Source organism: Notolabrus celidotus, chromosome 9 (genome assembly GCF_009762535.1).
Source record: "Notolabrus celidotus isolate fNotCel1 chromosome 9, fNotCel1.pri, whole genome shotgun sequence".
Lineage (NCBI taxonomy): Eukaryota > Metazoa > Chordata > Actinopteri > Labriformes > Labridae > Notolabrus > Notolabrus celidotus.
In genome coordinates this window covers 25,176,974-25,200,965 of record NC_048280.1, presented here as the reverse complement: position 1 = coordinate 25,200,965, position 23,992 = coordinate 25,176,974, and the positions used below count along the sequence as shown (strand labels likewise).

General features: G+C 40.5%; 1 protein-coding gene across 4 annotated transcripts in view; it reads right to left on the bottom strand.

Annotated features, from left to right (window-relative positions):
• The window catches only part of mfsd3 (major facilitator superfamily domain containing 3), a 36,968-nt gene that overhangs the window by 12,240 nt on the left and 736 nt on the right, over positions 1-23,992 (bottom strand). For all 4 annotated transcript variants that reach the window (XR_004632496.1, XM_034692525.1, XM_034692527.1 and 1 more), the window contains exons 2-3: positions 22,434-23,263; positions 4,982-5,129 (exon numbers count right to left, since the gene is read on the bottom strand). Coding sequence is in view for 3 of the 4 variants with exons in the window: in XM_034692525.1 (XP_034548416.1) it covers positions 4,982-5,129; positions 22,434-23,133 (848 nt within the window). In the remaining variant the exon portion in view is untranslated. The remainder of the gene's footprint in view (positions 1-4,981; positions 5,130-22,433; positions 23,264-23,992) is intronic.

Sequence of the window (23,992 nt, the reverse complement as noted above, 5' to 3'; positions counted from 1 at the left end):
TGTGTGTGTGTTTCTGTGTGAGAAAGAGAACCTGCCTGGCTGCCACCTCACACGGGCCGGGCCCAGATAAGAATAGCCGTGTTCTCAGGTTGCTGGTGGCGGTTTGTAAAGGGGGCCATTCACTGACCACTCAGCCGGTTCTGATGGTGCTGAGGATAGACCTTCCAACTGAGCTTTTAGAGGTGGGACCACAGCCTGCTGGACACCATTCTCTCTCTTTCTCTTTCTCTGTGCATGTGCATCTGTGTGACTGTTTAACCGTAAAGAGCTAAGGAGCGAGAAGTTTTTATCTGACAGTTGATTGTATTTATAACCAGTTTATTCATTTTTAACTAACAACTTAAAACTACTTTCCAAGAAATGACACCAATAATGAGGTAATTGTGGTCAAATAATAAAAACGTACAGCTGAGGATCAATATGAATATGCATGAATTTCAGTGATATGGTTATTAAACTGAGTATACATTTCCTTTAATAATCAAATATTATGAATAATTAAAAAGTACTGTATTCTTAACAAAATATGGAAACCGTATTTGCACCACTACTCATTGATTCATCTGGTGCATACGGATTACGGTCTTTGGCCTCTCTTCATAAAACAGCTTCCAGATTTGAGTGAAAATGCCACCAGTTTGGAACTTTTCTGTGCTGCCTGTCTACCATTTTTCTTTGAACCACAAAGCATGATGGTATCACGTAGTATTCATGACATCACCCATCTGTTTCTGAAGCGCTGTTTTGAAGCCAATCGTCAGCAGGAGCCATACTGGAAATGCTGGATGCAACGTAACTTCTGTCGAGCTAATGTGAGATAAAGAGGCAAGCTTTGAGCCTCCTCACGTACAGCTACAGTGTTCCCGCCTGTAAATCAAGTCAGTCATGTCCTTAAATGGGCAAAACTCGTAATCTTAATATCTTCTATTAAGATATAACTGCTGCATTATGAAAAAAATCCAAGCCAATAGAGATATGAGACCGAAGCCATTTTTGAACCAGGCTGTAAACATGTTTATTAATGCTGCAAAGATCGTCTTTTTTGAATTTGGTGTGTATGTGGTTACCGGTGTTTCTGCAGCCAACCTCAAGTGGACACTTGTTGAACTGCAGTTTATAACACTTCCGCATGGGCTTCATATTTGAGACCAGAGGTTGCCACTTGGTTTAACCTCATGCAGTAAAATCTTTCAGTGTAAATCTTTCAGAGTATCATTTCAATCTATACATGTCTTGTTATTTGTTGGGTGATCTCTTTTAGGGCTTCATCTTTTGAGACCAGAGGTTGCTGCTTGGATGGTACATAAAACTTGGTTAGTGATCTTGGTTGTACACTACTTTACACAGTACTACTTTTCACAACGCATTGTGGGGTACAAGGAGTCCACTTAGTCAAGAGCAAGAATAAATAGGATAGCACCAAAAAATGGCAACCTCCCCTTATGGTGTACTCTATAGTGAGCCATGCCAGTGGGTGATCTCAGACAGAGCCAATAACTGACAGACTGAGTCTAAAATACTGAACTCAGCTTGTCTGATTTTCAAACTACTCCAGATATATTCATATAGAAAAGGGTTTTGTCTTTGTCAGTGTGTGAACATTTTACTGCCTTTACAAGATACCAACACCTGAAGATTGAAATCTAGAGTGCCACAATGACATCCTTTGAAGTGCTTTTCTCTCAACAAAAATTTTGCCTGTGGAGGCTTGCGCTCTTTGCTAGTGTCACTTTACAAGAGGAGAAAAACCTGGGAGTCTGCTGAAAACACAACACCAGGACAAAAAGGATGACATCAGACGGAGCAAACGATACATGTTAAGTAATGGGTGAGCGCTAGACATCATACGGCATTAGCACACAGGTAAAGAAGTAAGCAAAAGTGTTGCCTGTCGAGTACTGCCATAATACATTCCACCTCATCCTGATCCTGTGATACAATTATTAGAGTCTTTAAGAGAACAGAAATGTACAGTGTGGAAGCTGACATACTATCCTCCATAAAGGCAGTGCTGTTATTTATAGTTCCCATTACATCACACTGGCCATAGGCTGGGTTGTTGTATGATGTGATCCTAGTATAAGCAGACGTACAACCTTATGCAATGACGATCAGATGGCATGAAGTCAATGTGCCGAGGGGGGAAACATGTAAAGGTTACATACTGACAGACTATAGTATAGATCCAAAGCTGGATTCAAACATGCTGTGGAAACATGAGTTAAAATTCATCATCTCCAGTCAAGAAACTGTGCAGCTCTGCACTCTCACACTGTATCTTACACTGTGACATTTGAGGAAAACACTGGGGTTTTAAGTCCATCTGATAACCATAATAAATATAGCACAACATGCTTTACTACAGCCATGTCATTACATTAACCATGAAGTCTCATATATTAGGATCGGCCTGTAAATATGAGAAATACATTTAACTACAGATGCAAGTCGTCTGCGATCGAACCCTGAGGGTGTGTATGTGTGTATGTATGTGTGTGTGTGTGTGTTTGCGTGTGTGTGTCTGCATGCTCAGGAGTGTGTGATGGATTTGCTGCTCATGCTGTTCTCACACCACACACCAGACACAGGGGGTCCCTGAGCTCTCAAACAAGGCTATGTTTACTTAAATTACTGTACACACACAGTCAGACTGGCAGAAAGACACACACACACACACACACACACACCACACACACACACACACACACACACACACACACACACACACACACACACACACACACACACACACACACACACACCACACACACACACACACACACACACACACACACACACACCTAGCAGGAGAATTGAAAAAACTGGAAGAGCGGGCACTAAGTAATGAGCAGAGCTGAGGGAGAAGGAAAGGAACAGCAGGAAAGAAGGAGTCAGAATAAGCTTGGAGGAAGAAGAAGAGAAGCAGGGTTAGGAGGAGGATGAGGATGGTGGAATTTGGAATAATGAGATGAAAGAGTGCCAGTAACGTTTACAGTATGTTCAGTCTTATGCAACGGTCTGCACTGTACGTCATCACTTTTTACATCTTTCTACCATCTTGTTATCAGATCATATCAGGGTGTGTTCTCTGCGCCCTTTAAGAGATCTTTCTAACCCTTTCAGCCTTTGAGTTGCTTGTACCTATGGGTACAAATAAAGTAACCTTGAACCTTGATAAAATATGAATGATACAAGTGGATATTGGTTGATTAATTACTTTGTTGATCAACATAGATTATACATTTTTAGATTCAGTCAAATGTTAGAGATTTTTTTGTTGTAGTTTTTACAAAGCAACACCTTTCATTATTTCTTTCTAGCTTCTTCAAGGCAGTGTTGGCATTTTAATTGCTCTTCTTTATAGAAAGGGGCTGCAAGGTGGTGCAGTGGGTAGCACTGTTGCCTCACAGCTAGAAGGTTCCTGGTTCGAATCCCCGGGTGTGTGGAGTTTGCATGTTCTCCCCGTGCAAGTGTGGGTTCTCTCCAGGTACAGTCCAAAAACATGCTCACCAGGTTGATTGATCACTCTAAATTGCCCGTAGGTGTGAGTGTTTGCGTCTGCCTCTCTGTGTTAGCCCTGTGATAGGCTGGCGACCTGTCTAGGGTGGCCAGCTGGGATAGGCTCAAGCCCCCCCGTGACCCCCAACGGGATAAGTGGTCAAGATAATGGATGGATTCTTTATCAAAAACAAATATTTGAAGATGTCTCCTTTGGTTTTCCGAAAAATTTGGACATTCATTATTCTTTAATATGTTTATGTATATATTAGGGCTGTCAATCGATTAAAATATTTAATCGCGATTAATCGTATGATGTCCATAGTTAACTGGCGATTAATCTCAAATTGATTGCACATTTTTTTATCTGTTCAAAATGTACCTTAAAGGGATAATTTTCAAGTTTCTAATACTCTTATCAACATGGGAGTGAACAAATATGCTTGCTTTATGCAAAGGCATGTTTATTATTATTGCAGCAATCCAAAACAATGATAAATACTGTCCAGAACAATCACCACACGACATCAAAGGAACTGCATGCTCAACAAATATGCTGAAAGGGCATTTTGACCTGAATGTAACATTACTTAGTAATACTACTGTAAGATGAGATTTATTCTGGTCTAAGGATTTGTATCGTTGAGTTCTTTAATGAAGTTCGAAATACTTCTATTTCATATGTTGCACTGCCTCTTTAAGGTTGCTCAGGATGATATGGTTTTGAGTTGAAGTGAAGGTGTCACATGTGTTCGATGTGCTGTTGTCCTATGTTGAGGAAGAGTCAATAAAGGCATCACAACACACAGCAGAAGTTGCGCCGTGCTCTTTCTTCCCCACAGCCGTTAAGTATAATTAATTAAGTTTCTAGTTAACGCTGTTGAAGTTTAACAGTTCCGAAGAGATTAAATAAGTTACGGCGTTACACTACCACCATGTAATATCCAACTAACTAATCATCCTGTTTTTTTAAGCAGCACAACACAAAGTGATTGAGTTCATGCATCACAACAACAGACGCATTGTCCATGCGTTTCCGTCACATCGACAGTAAATGCAGATAACTTTGGTCTTGTCCATTTCTTCTTGTCATCCATATCGATTCCTGATTTCCCAAAACTACGGGGCGGGCCGAGGGTCATACACAGAACGTCCGCGCATCATTCGCACGTCAAATAAATTAGTGGCGTTCAGGGGAATTTGAGTTAACACGTCATTATCATGTAAATTTCGACAGCCTTAGTATATATTCAATTAACTTAATTTCTGAGGCATTATGATTTATGATTTCTCAAAACATCGAATTTGCTGTCAGTTGCAGCTTAGTGAGATCTGGACAACAACCAGGTAGGTGTAATGAAATGCAAAAACTTTGAACTTTCACAGTCAATCTTTACAATTTAGTGCCAATTAATCCTAAAAAGACAGCTATGTCATCTTTTTGGTAAGAGATACCCAAAATAGTGCTGCTGGTGCAGGGTACCTGAACTGAGCAAGCAGCAGGCCTCCGAGGGACGACCCACAGATGGAGAAGCCCATGGCGATGACGCCGTTCCAGAAGCCGAGTTCGCGGGCCGTCATGTGATGGTCCAGCAGAAACAGAGGAAACATGGTCACTGCACCCTGCTCACCTGTGTACACAGAGATAAGATGGAGTGGTGGATGGAGGGGGATGAAGATGAGAGACAGGAGACAAAATGGAAAAAGAGACTGTAAACAATCATAACACAATGCAACACAAACAAAATGTATTTACAGCAGAGTGTATGACTAAGCATTAGGCCTACTATTTCACACCTAAGACTCCTCCTGAATACACATGTCTAATCCAATCACAGTCTAATACAATGAGGATGTTGTACTGAACTGTTTAGCCTCACAGACAGAACAACATGCTTTTCCATAGATGACAAGTGCAGAATCAAATACTGCGCAACAACACGCTGCACACCTAGGCCTATTCCTGGAAAGTGTCAATAATAGATGCCTGACAAGAAAAAGACTACCCTCAGTCACTTTATCAAACGGGGGCCTAGCACTTTTCCTAAAGCACAAAAAGGAAAACACAACAAAAACACAAAAACTTCCACAGATGAAACAGACCTCACAAAGACCTTTCAGTCAAAATAAAAAGTTTCTGTCAGACAGTAAGACTTTTCTCTGTGAGGCGTTGAGTGTGGGGGTAATGTTCTGCTGAACATTACAGTAAAATATTCAGTGGCACCGACTATACGCCATTATTATATTAATGGAGACTGACTTCAGAAAGACAGTGGGACCAAGGAGCTGCATGAGTGACAGCTCGGCTCCCAGACTGCTGTCAAAGACGACACAACACAACCGACGACTCACTCACTCAGTCAGCCAGGAGACAAACAAAAATAGAGAAAGAGGGAAGAAAAAAAGGCAGATGAAACGGACTGAAATGAAAAAAATAATAATAAGAGAAAGCTGAGAGGCTCCCAGTGATCGGGAGTGCAGCAGCAGAACGAGAGTGTCACCGCTGTAACAGCGGCGTGACAACCAGGCAGAAACGTGGGGAAGGAAATGTGATTCCAGTGTGCAGGAAACACTTTTCTCTCACTTCTGTCACTCATGTTTCACTGTTAACAATTCACATGTAGTTATTACAGAGGAGGACCACATTAATGTATACCAAATTAGCCTTTTAAATTCAGACCACATATTAGATCAAATATCTAGCTGTCTGACAGACTGGGGTGCTTTTCTTCAGTTAAAGTATAAACAAAAAAGATAAGAGGAGACAGCACTATAGGGCGAGTCTAAGTCTCTATATCAAAGTAAGTAACGATTCTACAATACATCAATTCGGATTAATATGTTGATTTCTTTAGCAACAATTCAACCAAGACTGCAATTATTTTAGTTATGGTTTTCTACAAAGTGAATTTTACATTAAATTAATTCTATAGAATATGAAAACAAGGTTTAAAAATTGCTCATCCCAATTCCCCACAACCTAAACTAACAACTCCAAAGTGCTTCATTTGCACGACCAACAGACCAAGTCCCAAACCCAAGAGACAAATAAAACATCTCAGCTCTGCATTCAATTTCATAATACAAGAGAAAGTAATCAATCCTCATCATCTTGAACATTACATTAATTTAACAATTACCATAGCAAGTGTGTTCACTGTTTACATCCAAGTGCCAGGCAGGTTACAGTAAGTGGCTGAGAAACAGTCTGATAATATTGCTTGGCAGATATGTTTTGGATTTGGTGATTTAACATTTACTGTTCTCTCTGGGGTAAATTCAAAGTGTGGAAATATTTTGAAGTTTGGAGAAAGGTGGATTGACAGGTTCAGCACAGACCACATGCAGTGTACTCAGACACAGGGTAATATACTGACCTGCACCTTAAATTTAAAACAGAGTGTTTAAGCAATGTTTTTATTCATAAAAAAAAGGAAATGATTGTTTTTGATATCCTTTAATTCAATGGAACAGTTCAGTTATCATTGGCAAAAAATCTAGATTGTTTTATTTGTGAGCTGATAGAAATGTAATTGATAGTTGAATGTGAGTGTGATATCATCTGAGATCGATGTAAGGCAACTGAATTGAGTCAGATCATAACATGGCAGAGTCTATGACATTGTGCAGGGCAGGGATTCGGAAACTTGGAGGGGTTGGGAACCCTAGGGGGGGACACCTTGAGTTAAAGTATCATAAAAACACACCTTTCTGCACAGCTAGCAATACATGACAGCTTCACCTCCATCATCAGTGAGCCACCCACACTTTGAAAATGTGGACATGCATGTTGCAAAGTCCCAATTGCTTCCTTTGTAAAGCTGGCTTGTTGGTGTTTCGGTTTGCTGTGACTAGGGTTGCAAAATTCCGCGAATTTTGAAAGTTGAAAACTTTCCATGGGAATGAACGTGAATAAACCAGGAATTCACTAAATTGAAGGTTGGCTCTTAATAGGGAACTTAAATATAGTTGGAGAAATATATTTAAGCATAATCCTGACTAAAACAACTAGATTTCATGCAAGTACAGTTAAATATCTATGCTATTCCTCAATCACATGCACATAGCATACTGCTTACTGCAGGACTATTGAGACCACGCCGCCTGCATGCACTTTTTATTTGCATGTTGAATGGGACTTTGTTGGGATTGCATTTTTGTTAATTTTGGAATGGGTTGGGTCGGGGGGATGAGTAATATATAACTCAATATTCATGTTTTTGTTCTTCAATGAAATAATTGATTGTTCAATAAAATATTTAACACTTGATAAAGTTCTACTCACAAATAAATCTGTTTTAATTGTATTATTTTGGATGGATGTCTGCTTATAATAAAACAAATATTTATGCTTGGATATGATACCTTTCCATTAAATTACCCTAAATTCCCAGTTAATTCCCAAGCTTAACTTCCCATGGAAATTTACCGGAAACTTTCCACCACTTTGCAACCCTAGCTGTGACAAGCTAAAGTTGCAAATCTGTATTTTTCACAATTTTCCAAATGATTATTCTGACACTGGATTTTGTTATTTTCTGTGTATATGACCATTAACACATGTTTATGTGTCGTTGTGTGTGGTAATGATCAAGGACCACAGGGTGACCCTGCAGAAAAAGTTTGGTAACCACTGGTCTGGGGAATCTAACGATACCATATTGTGAAGACACACACCACCAGTAGTTTCTGGGTAATGAACTGTGTTTGCTCTTTGTAGAGTTACTTTTTTATCACGTGACTTTACAGTTCACACATTTAGATTTTAAGTCTAAACCAATGAGGAGGTCAAAACTCAGACATAGAATTAAAGCAAATTTTTGGATAAATCAAATAACGCTCAAATGACCCGGTGTGAGTGGTGCTGATACTGACACCCTCTCTGTGAATGATCACGTTTTAATCTGTGTCTGTTCTGCTGAACTGTCTTGAGCTGCATCAACTCTGCGGTGAGCATATTAGTCAAAATAAAGTAAACACTGGCAGCAGCAGTACCCATGATGCCTGGTTGTTTACCCATGGCTCCATGCTCTCGATCCTGTCTGCCTGTTGTTAAGCTCAAAGCTCGGAGCTTTCACAGTCCTGCCTTCAACTAATTATTTCTTTAAAGAGAGGGGGAAGAGGGGGGAGGGCGCGCAGACAAACACAACCATGCTGATTATTCCTTTCTATAAATATTCTCAAAGCAACAATTGTCCATTTCAGCAGGGATTTCATTAGACATCCGCAAAGATTAAACAAACAGAGTGAAGGGGAAGGAGAGGATTGAATAGGAGCAAGAGGGAGAGGGGGAGAGAAAGAGGGGGATAAAGGAGGGCCAAGAGAAATTCAGTGATAATGAGAAAAGAAGAAGAGATAAAGACAGAGGATGAGGGAGACAGCAAAGGCACAAAAATTGAGATGTAGTGACAATCATGATGCACTTATTGAAAATAAATTTAAGGAGATGAGAGTTAAACAAGACTGAAGCGAAGGGAGCGCAGCGAGGGATGGAGACAGCTAAAGACAGAGGAAGAGGAGGGGGAGGTAAATGAACAGAGACACTGTTAGGAGGTTAGTGAAGAGGAAACAGAGGAGAGATGGCAGGCTGTGTGTTTATGTTTACATTAGAGGCAGACAGCACAGACGCACACAACTAACACTAAGAGAGAGAGAAAGTGACAGAAAGAAGAGAGAGGACGTTTTGTTTCTTCTGGTCTCGACAACATGAATCGTTTAATAGACTTAAAAGAACTTACAGTGAGGTCAAAGCACCCTGAAACAAAGACAGGGTGCTTTGTTTACAGATGAGCACTGGGATTATCAAAGGAAACACACATCTTTCTGCTGAGGACTGAAGAGTCTAGTGATCCCATTTGATTTTTGATGCTGGTTTTGATCATCATTTTTTTTCTCTTTCATGTGGTTAGATCAGGGCTTCCCAAACTTTTCAGCCTGTGACCCCAAAACAAAAGTGCCAAAGACTTGCGTCCCCCACTGTCCCTCAAAGTGATTGAATGTTGCCTCATTCTTCATTTAGCTGGTCTGTAGAAGATTAGCCTACCTATATGCACGTGTGGATGTGTTACCTGTGCTGGTATAAATGAACCTGCTGCAACTGATGCTCTTGTTAATTCACTGTAAACTAACCCTAACCTTAGGAGTCATCTGGCAACAAAGAAAGGCAGAAAATAACTTTTTAAAAATGTCATTTGCAAGGTTTTATTTAAAATGTAACTCATTGTAACAATGTAACTAATTTTTTACAATGATGATAAATCATGCAATGTATTATTACTTTAAAAAAAATATTCTGGAAGACATGTCGCGACGCCCCAATGGGTCCCGAGCCACACTTTGGTAACCCCCGGGTTAGACTTTGAGGCTAAATCTGGTCAGAGTGATAGAGTTGTTCATCTATTGTAGAAACAACACTGAAAGATCTGCTGTTTCTTTTTGTGCCACTCAGAACCTCTAGCATCATCTGAAAAATCAAGCTGCCCTTAAACATTAGTCTGACCCCCATAATGAGCTTTTTCTTCAACATTTTTTGTACCATAATTAGTTTGAATATTCGATTCTGTAAATGTAAAAACTGTTTCTGATTAGGGTTGCAAAATTCAACAGGAATAAATCATGAATTTACTAAATTGAAGGTTGGCTCTTAATAGGGAACTTAAATACAGTTGGGGAAAATATATTTTAGCATTATCCTGACTAAAACAACCAGATTTCATTTTAAGTACAGTTGAATATCTATGCTATTCCTCAATGACATGCACATAGCACACTGCTTACTGCAGGGTTATTGAGACAAGCCCCTTACATGCACTGTGCATTCCTCCATCACATGCACAGATGATTTCTAGAATCCTGCAGAGGCTTGAGAGAAGATACTTTTTTATTTGCATGTTGAATGGGACTTCTTTGGAGGGAGAGGGGCTCTTTTCATATAATATTTTGAATGGGACTTTGTTCGGATTGCATGTTTGTTAATGTTTGAATGGGTTGGGTCAGGGGGATAAGTAATATTTAACTCAACATCCATGTTTTTGTTCTTCAATGAAATAATTGATTGTTCAATAAAATATTTAACACTTGAAGTTCTACTCGCAAATAAATCTGTTTTAATTGTATTATTTTGGATGGATGTCTGCTTATAACAAAATAAATATGTATGCTTGGATATGATACCTTTCCATTAAATTACACTCAATGCCCAGTTAATTCCCATAAATTCCCATAATTCCCATGGAAAGTTTCCAGTTAGGAATATTTCCAAAATTCCCGTTTAACTTCCCATGGAAATTTACCAGAAATTTTCCACCCCTTTGCAACTCTATTTCTGATGCTTTATTTTCAATTAAGACATTTCAAATAAATTATTTGTGTACAGGTTTCGATCCAGATGGATTTGATTCAAATTATGAAGCTACCGTAATTCCAGCTGGGCTCTGTAAATCACACACTGCTTTTAAAGCGTCAACATGTCTGTTATTCTGAGTAGAACCAGCACACCAACTAATATAGCAACAACTCAATGAGAAATGTATGACACATTCTGCCTGAGCTCAAATAGCACCAGATGTTTGACAGAGAGTATACAGTATGTGCCTTCATGGTCATCCTCATTTTCAACACATAACACCTTTATGTAGTATAGGGTAAGGGGGTTGTGTGGTGTTATCAATAAGGCTTAGGGTGGGATGAGAGTAAGAGAAGGGGTTAGAAGAGGGTGAGATGAGGGTGAGAGGTCGACGAGGACAAACAGGTCAAATCCAGACGTCCATGCAGAGGCTTAGACAAAAGAGCTGGCTGAGCAGCAGAGATCACCGAGGACACGCTGTCACCCAGCAGAACAACAATATCTCTCCCCGCTGAGAGCTCAGTAAACAGTTCATACACACTACATGTTACAGCGGTGTGCACACACACTAATATATATATACAAGCACAACACACATGTTAAAAAAGTCCATGTGAACACACGTGCGCACATTGTTCAGCTCCACAGGCTCCCTAAGGACAAACAGTAAACTGAGCCATGTTATACACACTTTCATAATATCTTATGCATATTGGTCTATTGACACACACACACACACACACACACACACACACACACACACACACACACGCACACACGCACACACGCACACGCACACAAACGTGTCAGCCCACCAGGTGTCCCTGAAGATCATAAAGATGTCAAGGAGTTCTCCATGGCCTGAAGGGCTCAGAAACATGGGACAAGAAACAAAACAACATGTATCCCAGCGCACAACTCAAACCTGAGAGGTTACAGGGATGTTGTTTGTTTTCATTTACTGAAAAATAACATTATATTAATGTTTATTTAAGTACTTGAGTAAATACAGTGTTGATAGAATTTTAGCACATTGAGCTTATGTGTAATGAAATGTGACTTATAAATAAAATTGCTATTGCTATTTAAAGTAACAGTCTTTAAAGAATCAGTCTTTAAAGAATGCATCCTGGGTTATAGAAGGGTATCACTGTATGATAAATAAACAGTGATGTTCATCGCATGTCCTAACTGCCTGTATATCTATTATACCTTTGTGTAACTTTTGTATATACCTCCAATTTTTATTTTTACTTTATTCATCTTTAATTTTTTTCTTTATTTGTGCTCTTTTTTCTGCCCTTATTTTACTATAATAATAATAATAATAATAATAATAATAATAATAATAATAATAATAATAGTGACAAAGTGCTTTACATAGGCAGCGAAATAAAACAGGCAGATCATAAAAACACACAAGTCAAGATAAAGAAATAAAACATATTTTAAAAGACATAAAATTCCCCCAGAAGAAACTCTAAAGGAATACAATTATTTTAAAATATATTTCTTAAGACGGTTAAAATAAAATTAAGTCAAATAAAATTCAGATAAAATCCGGGAAGGCTCTGCAATAAAAATATGTTTTAAGAAGGGATTTAAAAGAGCTCACTGACTCAGCAGACCTGATCTCTTTGGGCAAATGGTTCCAGAGTGTCGGACCCCTCACTGCGAATGCCCTGTCCCAATGTCTGTGTTAAAGCAACATCGGAATTTCCCCCCCTGGGATCAATGAAGTATTATCTTATCTTATCTAATCATTGGCTGGACAAGGAGCAAACACTGCACTAGACTTTACAGTATCAATATCAGTATGTTCAGTCTTTTTAAAGGTAAGGTAATTGTACTTTATTAAATCCCCTGAGGAAATTAAATTTTTTCACTCGTGTTCTTTTTTTTGATCATCACACTCATAGTTTGATACATACAATCATGCACAAACATGCTATGGACATGCACTAATGGAGAGATGTCAGAGTGAGGAGGCTGCCATCAACCAGTGCCAGCCAAGAAGTTGGGGGCTTTGTGCCTTGCTCATGGGCAACTCGGCAGTGCCCAGGTAAATGGACCAGCACCTCTCCAGCCACCAGTTCACTTGCCAAACTTCGTCCATACCGGGACTTTAACCGACGACCCTCCAAGCCAAGGCCCTAAGGACTGAGCTACTGCCGCCACGAAGGCCCATTTTGTGATGTTAACATTCACATACCAGTCGTCAAACCATCAAAATTAACCAACAATCGCATATCAAGATGTTAACACACATAAAAGTTTCAAAAATAATTGAATCAAGTTGTCATTGTTCTTCAGTGCCGATGAGAGTTCGTCAAAATCATTTACTTGATGTATCTTAATCAACTTTACAAGCTGATTTCATCTGTAGACAAAAGGACATGTTGCTCATTTTCATTTATTGAGAAAGAAGATCAACTTCTCATTTGAATTGAACTCATTATGAGAAATTCAAATCTTTCCACATCCCTCATGTCTCAGCATGGATAATTGTGTTTATTTCTATTGCCATTTTGCTCTTTTTCTCTCTCAAGGCACCATGTGGTGGTTGTTCATTAATTCATCTCCTCCTTCAGCCTCCCTCCCTGCAGTCCTTCTTCTTCCCTCTGGATAATACTCCCTTACTCCCTCCCCAAGTTTTCCCTCTTTACCCTACCACCTCTTTTCAAATCTCCAAATCCATCAACTACCCAAAAGCGCTTTACTTCACTTAACTTCTGCTGGCATCCATGCCTCTGATCTACAGACTGAAGGTCGGGGTTCATGGTATGTGTGAGTACTTCAAATGAGTGGGGCAACATAATACAGAAGTAGTTCTTTATTTATTTAACAATAATAAGGTATTGTTTCTGTTTTAACAATTTAAGCACAGTCTTCTAAATCCTTCACCCTCTTGACCTCAATGCCCAAACCTCTGACTGTGCATTCATGTGAAATGTAGTTCTGCCCAGACAAAAAAAAAAAACTTCACTCAAATTATTGTTCTTCACCCAAAGTTTTTTCCTTCTTTTCTTCCATAAAAAACTGAAGGAGTATTTTGCGTAACCTTAAAAACCAGTGCGTCTCTCGGGGGGTAATGTTCATCTCGGGGCACTTTAGAGAACTACAGGGGGCTCTTCTGTTTTTTACTTGAAAAATATCAGTCATGCTTAAAACATTAAATAATAATGACATAAAAAGCGAGAAAATGTTGATGTAAGTTTGATAAGCTTAGCTCTCTTGTTTTCAATGATACTGTTCACCGATGAAAACTGTCAGACGAGGTAACAAACTTGTTCCAGCCATGTTCTTCCAAATGACAGACAAGAATCCAGAAATTGAATTAGGGGATGAAACGAAGCAGTAAAACTGCTGAAAAGTTGAGAAAGAAGTGAAAAAGCCTACATCTCTCTCTCTCTCTCTCTCTCTCTCTCTCTCTCTCTCTCTCTCTCTCTCTCTCTCTCTCTCTCTCTCTCTCTCTCTCTCTCTCTCTCTCTCTCTCTCTCTCTCTCTCTCTCTCTCTCTCTCTCTCTCTCTCTCTCTCTCTCTCTCTCTCTCCTCTATCCCTCTGTCCAACCCCAACTCGGTCAAAGCAGATGGCTGTCTAACATGTCTGGTTCTGCTCAAGGTTTCTGCCTGTTAAAGGAAGTTTTTCCTCGCTCGTGGCAGGCATAGTCTGTATGAAATATGGACGTAGTATCCATGACGTCACCCATCTATTCCTGAGCACTGTTTTGAAGCCAATCAACTGCGACAGCCATATTGGAAATGTGGAACTCAACCAAGCATAGTGTGACGTAAAGAAGCAGAGTTTGAGCCTCTTAGCCAACAGCTATTTTTCCCGTCCGGGACTCACGTCAGTCATGTCCTTATTTGGGCAAAAACTTGTTATCTTAATATCTTCTGAACCGTCGCTTTAGAAAAAAAATTCACCCCGTACAGTGTGTGCCAATAGAGAGATTTTCTAAGTAGAGCCAAGCCGTTTTTTGAACCAGGCTGTAAACATGTTTATTAATGCTGCAAAGATCGTCATTTTTGAATTGGTGTGTATGTGGTTTCTGGTGTTTCTGCAGCCAGCCTCATGCGGATTCTCGATGATTTCCAGTTTATAACACTTCCGCATGGGCATCATAGTTTGAGATCGGAGGTTGCTGCTGAGTAGCAGATTAAGATAAGATAACATTGAGTCCTGTCAGTAAGAGGGGACTGGATCGTATCCTGTCTTGGTGTCGGGTCTTTGTTAATGATTTAACATAGAGTACGGTCTAGACCTGCTCTGATTGTTAAAGAGAGTCTTGAGTTAATGTTTGTTGTGATCTGGCGCTTTACAAATAAAGATTGATTTATTGATTGGTTGAAATATTTTTAAAGCCCCTGTAGGGAGTTTTCAACTGATTATGAAACAGACTGAAATTACCGTAAGTGGAATTGTCTAACTCGTGGAGTCCACAGGATGCGTGTGCGCCGCGTTACGGCTGCGACACGGCTCTGCTCCGTCCCGGGGCTTTCGCCCTGGTCCATAGGATGCGTGTTTGGAGCGGCGCGCACTCCGGAGCAGGAAACTCAAGATCCCTCGAGAACTCCAAAACGCGCGAGAACAACACAGTATAAACTTTTCCTCGTCCATGGTGTCGGATATCTTTTGAGACTGACGTCTGGCCCGATGCCACAGGTTATGACGTAATGTTGAAGAAGTGGTGAAATTTACGATCTTGTGTTTGCACATGGTGTTTATTTTGAAAGTGAGCGGATGTTGCATACGATCCTCGTGCCTGACTTCCGGGATAGTTCGATCATTTCTGTGTCGATTGACGCGTGCTGGGCGCGGGGAGCGGCGAAAATAGACTCCCCGCGTATCTCTGGCAGAGCGGCGCGGCGGAACGCTCCAGAGACGGAGCTGAGACGCGCCGCAGCGCGCCCTGTGGACTCTAGAGCATTGACTTGAATGGGAACCTATTTGCTGCGACGTGCGCGGCGCAGCCGTAACGTAACGCGACGCATCCTGTGGATCTTGGGCTTTATATTCAGGGCTAAGTTATTCATTTTCAACATTCATTTTAACAGAACTGCCACTTATTTGTAAAGCGAGTGCATCTCTCATGACTGAGACCAGCTGTCACTCACCACTCTGATGCCACGAGGATGAAAGATGAAGAGACACGGTAAACAAAGCTTATTTAAGTGGGATAAGATCCTCAAAAATTAGGCCAAATGTGTGATGCTTTCAGAAAACAGTTATCAATGCAGCAGAGACATTAAAGTGATACTTCAGTTTTTTTGAAGTGGGGTCGTATGACCTACAGTACACTATTGCTCCTGTTAGCCACAATGCGTGCCGGTGAACTCTTCCCCTTTAATGAGAAAATTCCCAGAAGACCGGCAGGTAAGCTAGGCTATTTTCTCTGTGGACGGGGCCTCCTATTTCAGCTAATTTCGCTAAAGTTGAGAAAATACAGTCCAGGCACTCATCACGGTGCAAATGCATGCACCAGTAGAAAAATTGGAGCTATTCAGTTTGCCATCAACAAGCACGTAGCATTTTTGGCAGACACTTTTAGGAACAAAAACTACATACTGCAGAAATTAGTGATTCTGACAGCGACGATGACATGCCTAGCTGTGGACACAAGAGGATTTCTCTATGAACCAGAGTTTACAGAGGAAGAACTCCAGATGCAGACCCAACGTACCGAAGAAGAGAGGGGAGAAAGTTCTGTGCTAACGAGTGAGCTGGAGAGATCCCACATTACCTGGTGGTGCCGTGTGTAAACTGTGAGCCCATGCCAACGAACCTGGAGAGCTTCTGCTGTCGGGAGAGGGACTTAGTGACAACAATACTTCAGGACCTTTCTGAATCAGAGGATACCAGCGGCTCACATACGGCTCCAGTCTGCATCACTCGTCATCCAGAGTTCCCTGCCTTACAGGAGGTTTGCTTGTTTGAACAGCCAGGATAAAGACAGGTACGTCCCATCTTTTAAATTTGCAGAAAAAGTAAGTTTAATTCACTCTAAAGACTGATACCGCTACTTGATCCTGCTACGTGCTTGTTGGTCCAAACAGCTGATTGGTGTGTATCCGTGCTCATGCAGCAGAAGAACACTGGTCTGTGAAGTCCGTCCGAAAATAGCGCCAAAACAAAGGGGGTTTCTGACAGCAAACTGAATAGCTCCAATTTTTTCTACTGGTGCATGCATTTGCACCGTGATGAGTGCCTGGACTGTATTTTCTCAATTTAGCAAAATTACGTGAAATAGGAGGCCCCGTCCACAGAGAAAATAGCCTAGCTTACCTGCCGGTCTTCTGGGAATTTTCTCATTAAAGGGGAAGAGCTCATCGGCATGCATTGTGGCTAGCAGGAGCAATAGTGTACTGTAAGTCATACAACCCCACTTCAAAAGAACTGAAATATCCCTTTAAGCAGCTGTCAGTCAAGAAATATGGGGCCATTGAGTGTAATGTCCTCAGATGCCAAACCCGAAAACAGCGTCTTAAAATGTGTGTGAGATTATGTTATTGTAAAATGGACTGAAGGTATGCCCATCATCAGACCTGTAATCAATCTAACAGACTGCAGGTTATCATTTTTAATGGTACCATGAGAGCTTTATTTATCCATGCGATCACATTTTACTCCATGTCAATGTGACAATTTGATTTTAATACATTCATGTGTTCAAAATTGTTTGCTTTATATCAACAAAATTTGTTCTTCAAAAAATATTTAATAAATGCAGTGTTGCCCTGTATTTGTGTCAATAAGGTAACTGTGATGACCTTTTTGACCTACAAAGGCAAACAAAAACCATCAACAGCAAGACTGATTTCTATATTGTAATTTTTGATTCATGTAACCACCAGGAGGTAAGTGCTGGAACAGATGATTGACAGAACAAGCCTTTTATTACGGTTTCCATAATATCCTCAGTCATATTATGGAAATCATGGAGATCAGTGAAGAGGGAAAAAATCAGCTTTGTCCACAGAGGGCGCCAAAGTCAACACAAATATAACGTTCCTCACAAGAGCTTCAACAATTGTATGTCATTAAACTGGGCCTCTCACTAATTAATGAAAGACAGATGGTTGTTTTAAAGAAAGGACTTCACCCCACAGAAGACAAAAAGAAAAGCCTACATATCAATTTAACCTGACTTGTGAAGATATTAACTCTCAATGTTAAGGTGATCTCAAAGGCCTACGTTTTTTATATCATTGAACTGTAATATGTTAAAATATTTTCAGAGACATATCTGTATTTTTATCTACTCTTCATTAAATCTTGCAGCTATCTTTTGTAGAAAAAGGTGAAAAGGTCGTTTTGGGACAAGGCTTTCCTTTTTCCTTGGTCATCCATCCATCACTTCATCCACCTGGTCAGTTCCCAGAGGAAGCAACCATCCGGGTCTACTTCTTTTCATCATCATTCTTATCAGCATACAAGCACACTGACTTTCTAAGGACCAGCTCTGATGTGTGCTTCTATCCGTCTCTTGCTTGACATCTTTCTCAAATCCTTAAATGAGAGTGCTTCATTCAGAGCATGAAAGGAAATGTGTAGTCAAATAATTATTTTCTTTATCATGTCATATTAGAGTTAATATAACACCTGAGTTTGTGATCTAAATAGATAAGGATTGCCAATTTTATCCCTGAAGTGTTTCAGCAGCTTCACATGTTGAAAGATATTTTTTCAAAAGCACCTTTTTCCCTCCGGCACAACAAAAACAAGAAATATGTGTTTGCCTCTATTTCTACCTAACTTTCTCCCTCCTTTTCCCTCCCCCTCCTGCCCTCCATCCGGCCTTGCTAAGTCCACCCAGACAGTCCTCCCATCATGCCTAGTGGACTCCAGCACAGAGGTCACAGTAGAGTCTCAGTGATTGGCTACTGTGTTGGACACAGCGCAAACTCAGAGTTCATTAGGGATAGACGAAGAGAGGGGTATGTGCCTGTGTGTGCGTGTGTGTGTGTGTGTGTGTGTGTGTGTGTGTGTGTGTGTGTGTGTGTGTGTGTGTGTGTGTGTGTGTGTGTGTGTGTGTGTGTGTGTGTGTGTGTGTATCAGGAAAGGGGGGTTCAGACAGGCAGATCACCGGTCGCGCACAAACATACCCACACACCCCTTGAACAAAAACAATGCTGTCTCACATAGGCAATTACGCCAGCACATCCAGGCCTACTCCAAAATTATTACACAATCTTTTTTCCCGCAAAAGGTGAAACATTTACTTTGCTTTAACAGGAAACGGTAACAAATGACAAGAGTGTTAATAAATACATGACAAGGGAAACAATTTGACTAAATCTTGTTGTAATGATGCGCATCAGTGTGTGTGTGTGTGTGTGTGTGTGTGTGTGTGTGTGTGTGTGTGTGTGTGTGTGTGTGTGTTTGTGTGTTTGTGTGTATGTCTGTGTGTCTGTGTGTCTGTGTGTGTGTGTGTGTGAGGGCAACAGGGAGAGTGTTGGGGGGGTTGTTCCCTAGACAGATTAGGGGGTCCAGCCAGCCCTCATATTTTGTCTAGTAGTGTTGTCTGCTGGGGCTCATCCGATTACAAAGCCACCCTTAACACTCTCTCAAAAAAAACACACATACACACACACACACTCATATACAATTTAAAGACAAAGGCATATACATCCAAGCACATACACTATGCAAATGGGAGGAGACAATAATATTCCCACCACCCACATACACGCACACACATAAACACACGACTTGATGCGCCGTCTTCCATTTTAGTTCCTGAACGCAACAGACACAAAGACACTCTAATCCTTACATAATCCCCTTCTGCTACCAAACACCAAACTCCGGTCATATCAACTCTCTCTCCCACTCACACACCAGCTTGACGGATCCCGAAGTACTTGAAAAATTAGAGTTTCTTGTTGGAACAAACTCTTCACACCCCGAAAGTCTTCACAAACTCATTTAAACTCACATTGTATTCTTGCTCCAGTGCCTGAGGTTTATACTTTTGTTGCTGTGGCATTAAAAACAAATGCTTTATCTCAGCAGAGGCTGTTTGACAGTGGAGGAACAGGATCTGCTAAGACACAGCAAACTGTCTGACAGTGTTGAGTTCTCAAACTTTTTGACTGTGCTCGTTCACTCTTCATGGACGCAGCAGCAGAGCAACAGAGACATCTAGTGGTGAGTTCAGGGGCCTGCGGGACATAACTGAGGGAAAGTTCACACAGAAATAAAAGAGACAATTTTAGAAAATTTAACTCATCACTTCAGGGGAGTTTTTCTTTTTTTTTGTTCCTAAAGGAAGATAAAATGTTCAACCCTTTGAAGGTAGAATGGGTGGGTATTGTACAACATGCTTTATGTGTGCTTTTCCTGTCTCATGCCTTTCCTTCTTTACTGGTGTCTATTAGTATCCAGTCCCAGTACTAGGCCTACACAATAGAAGACTTATGAAACGTTTTGCTACTTGTTTAATATTGTGGTAATAAAGTGTAATAGATGAACAAAAATCAAAGAGAGTAGCTTTAACTCACAGTTTTCAAACAAACCTGCTGTTATTCATGTTTTAAACAAATCCCTGTGTTTGCAGCAGGTCCCAACTGATTCCAAAATCAATCCAAAAAGCAGTCATTTTTTCTCCTAGTCTGCATCAATTAATCTCAGGGTAGAGGTAGCTAGCTTGAGCTGAACTCCTGTTTGTAAAGTAGTTAAGGTGTAGAAATACCAGGTGGGGTAGTAAAATTTTGCATTCACATTTGTATAATGTCCTAATTTTTATTCTAATTGTATTTATATTTTTTTATATAAATCTATATTTATTCTTATTTATTATTTTTATGTTTTTTTCTTTATTGTTTAAATGTTCTTGTGTGGAAAATTTTACAGTAAAGTAGTTTTGCATGGAAGTTATCTGTAGGCTGCATAGGTTTTATAGTGCCACAACGTTTTTCAGGTGAGGGAAAATTCAAAATAGTGATCTCACTGTCGAAGCATGGAAACATGGCACCATCTTATGGAATGTTTACAATGCCAAATGAAATTATAATCAATATTTCAGAATAATTCCCACCAATAGAGTATATATATATATATTGGTGGGATGTGTAAGTTTGAATTATTCTGATCCAAATCTTATCTTATAACTGCTACCAGTGATTGTTTCCTTGATAAAAACGAGTTACCCCTGGTTGATTTCTAAAAAATAAATAAATATAACAATGAGCCAAAGAGCCAGTCTTTTCAACAGCTCTTTGAAAGGAACGGCTCCTCAAGATCCGGTTCCCTTCAAAGAGCCTTAAATCCCATCTCTACTGGACTGCATCAACATGGTGTGAAAGCATGAGCATTAACAGGGTTCCCACTTTTTTCCAGAGATCATTTTCCAGGACATTTCAAGGACATTTTCAGTGACGATCAAGCTGGTATGACCGTCTAAATTTAGTTCCTAAATAGTCTAATATGTTCATCTCAGTGGAAGTCTACACTGAAGACATGCAGTCTATGACTATCGATGAAATCATCTCTTACATGCTTAAAAATTAGGGCAAATTGATTATAGAATAATGCAAACGCAGATGTACAGCACTTTATTAGTGCAGCCAAGCAACAATGATGGGCAACTCTCATCTCAGCTTTCTCTTTTCTCAAAAAATATAAAATTAGCTAAGTAAAAAACAAAAGAGCCAGCAAAGGACTCTGGAAGCTGCCTTACTGAAATAATTAAATAATAATAATTATAATAAGAGGATCAGTGCATAAATTGACTCAAATATATCTGAATGAAAAAAATGGCCACAAATGTTGAATGGGGATGTGTTTTTTTTAACCTTGTTAGATTGCACACAGTCATGTTGGAATAATTTTCCAGGACATTTTAATTTTCTCCCATTTCCCAGGTGTTTTCCAGTACTGGAAAACTGGTTAACTGTTTTCCAGGTTTTCCAGTTTTTCCAGGACGCGTGGGAACCCTGATTAAATCCAGGCCTTCATCTAACAGGTAAAATGAACACAGCCTGAGTGAGGGAGAGTTGTTTGTTCACGTTTGTTGGGATAAATTCAGACGTTTGCACTCTGGTTATTGGGAATGCTCATGTTCCGACATCAATGCACTTTTGATTTATTGCGCAGCCCTATACACCACCCACACAGAACTAAAGCTGCTTTTCAATAATTCATGAATTGTCATTAATGATCGAGGAACTATATTCTCTCATTCAAGCCACTTCAAGGTGAAAATGCCTTGTTTCACTCTGTTCCTGTCATGTTTTCATGATCCTTTTCTTTTGTTTTTCCCTTAAACAAAACAATTTCTTCAAACTGAATATTATAAGAACCATTCAATCAATACCTTAAAATTGTGATCAACATCAACTACTTAAAGTGATATTTCCTCTCTAAAAAATGGGAAAGAAAAGTAGCTGAGAGAGGGATACACTTTATAATAATCATACAGTCTTTAAAAGCAGACTTTCATTAGGACACACGTTTAGACATAATATTGAAATTAAAACAAAGCATGGATGAGAATAAATATGTAACATAGCATATTAACTGTGATCTCAAGATCTTGAATACTTTGCAAGTTCTCAAAAGAAGCAAGTGTTTGTCAATATGACTCACCTAATTTGTATGTGAGCACATACAGGACCGTCCAAGGGGTGCCGGGCACTGCCAGCAGCTTCCTCCATATCCGCCATGGCCTCATAGCTTCTGCCCCCTGCCCTCCCCTCCTGCTGCCATCTGCCTGCTGGCCCCGCACAGCCTCATCATCCAGTACAGGGGCCCCCCACACAAACAGAGCCACACCTGCGTACACAAATGTCAGCAGCATGAACATCCAGCTCCATCCGGCCACGTCGATCACAGCCAGCAGCCCGCCACCTGCAAATACGGATCCAGCTTTATAGCCCACGACTTGTGCCGTGTTTCCCAGCCCCAGTTCACCGCGACCTTTCAGCAACCCCACCGCAGCCCCGTCTACAGCTATATCCTGGACCGAGGCCAAGCTGTTCATGGCCAACAGGGTTCCGGCTACCCCCCAGATATGTGCTTCAGGGGCCAGGGCAGCACTCGTGAGACATGTCAGAGCCAGCCCAGAAACTGTCGCCACCAGCCAGCGACGCTTGGTGCCGACCCGATCCACAAATGGGGCCCATAGCACCTTGAGGACCCAGGGGAAGTAGAGGATTTTGGTGAAACCAATGCGGGTGAGGGAGTGACCAGCTCCACGCAGGTAGACAGGGAGCAGGGAAGACTGGAGTCCATATGGGATGCCTTGGACAAAGTATAGCAGGCCCAGGAAGACCAGTTTGTCATTCATGTTCTACTTCCAAAGTTGACCCTTTTATCTGAGCAGACACTGCAGCCGTCCATCGGTCAGGTCATGGTCATTGCTCGGGGTATGGGGGAGCACTTTGTATGGACTTACTGATCCAGATGAACTGGGTGACCTGCAGTGGTGGACAAAGTACACAGTGTCATTACTTTAGTCAAAGTAAAGATACACCAGGTCAAATATTACTCCAATACAAGTGAAAGTTGACCTGTCAAATTATTACTTGAGTTAAAGCACTTGAGTACTTGCTTTTAAAAATACTTAAGTAGTTAAAGTACTTCTTGAAAAGCTCAAAACATTGTATTTTCACAATACATAAATGCAGCTAAGAATACATGGGTGTACATTCTGTTATATTACATTACATACATGCCATGGAATAAAAACAGCAACTAAGTTACTCCAAGCACAGACAACTTAGTTTGAAATTTTCATCTTGAATTAAATACGTAGCTCAGCACGCTTTCTCAGGTTGGACAGTGAATTTTTGTAAGTTTGGGCAGAGTGGAAAACAGGGAGAACATTTCAAACGATACGTATCATTCTTCGTTTCAAAAACCTCTAACACGGGCTGAAGATATGGCCATGAGTGCTCATGTGGAGAATTCTAGACATCACCCTCACCTCTAAATGAACTGCCTGATCTGAGTGATGCTCTGTTTGCTCCACGTTCAACCGTGGAGACACACTATATGCAGGTACGACTAAACCACTGAGACAAACAGAGCTACACAAACACATTTTACTGTCTTAGGGATCAGATTTCAGAAAAGACAAGGAAATTCATGAACTGACTTCAAAGCAAAAGTAGTGAGTAACTAGAGCACTGATAGAAATGTAGAGG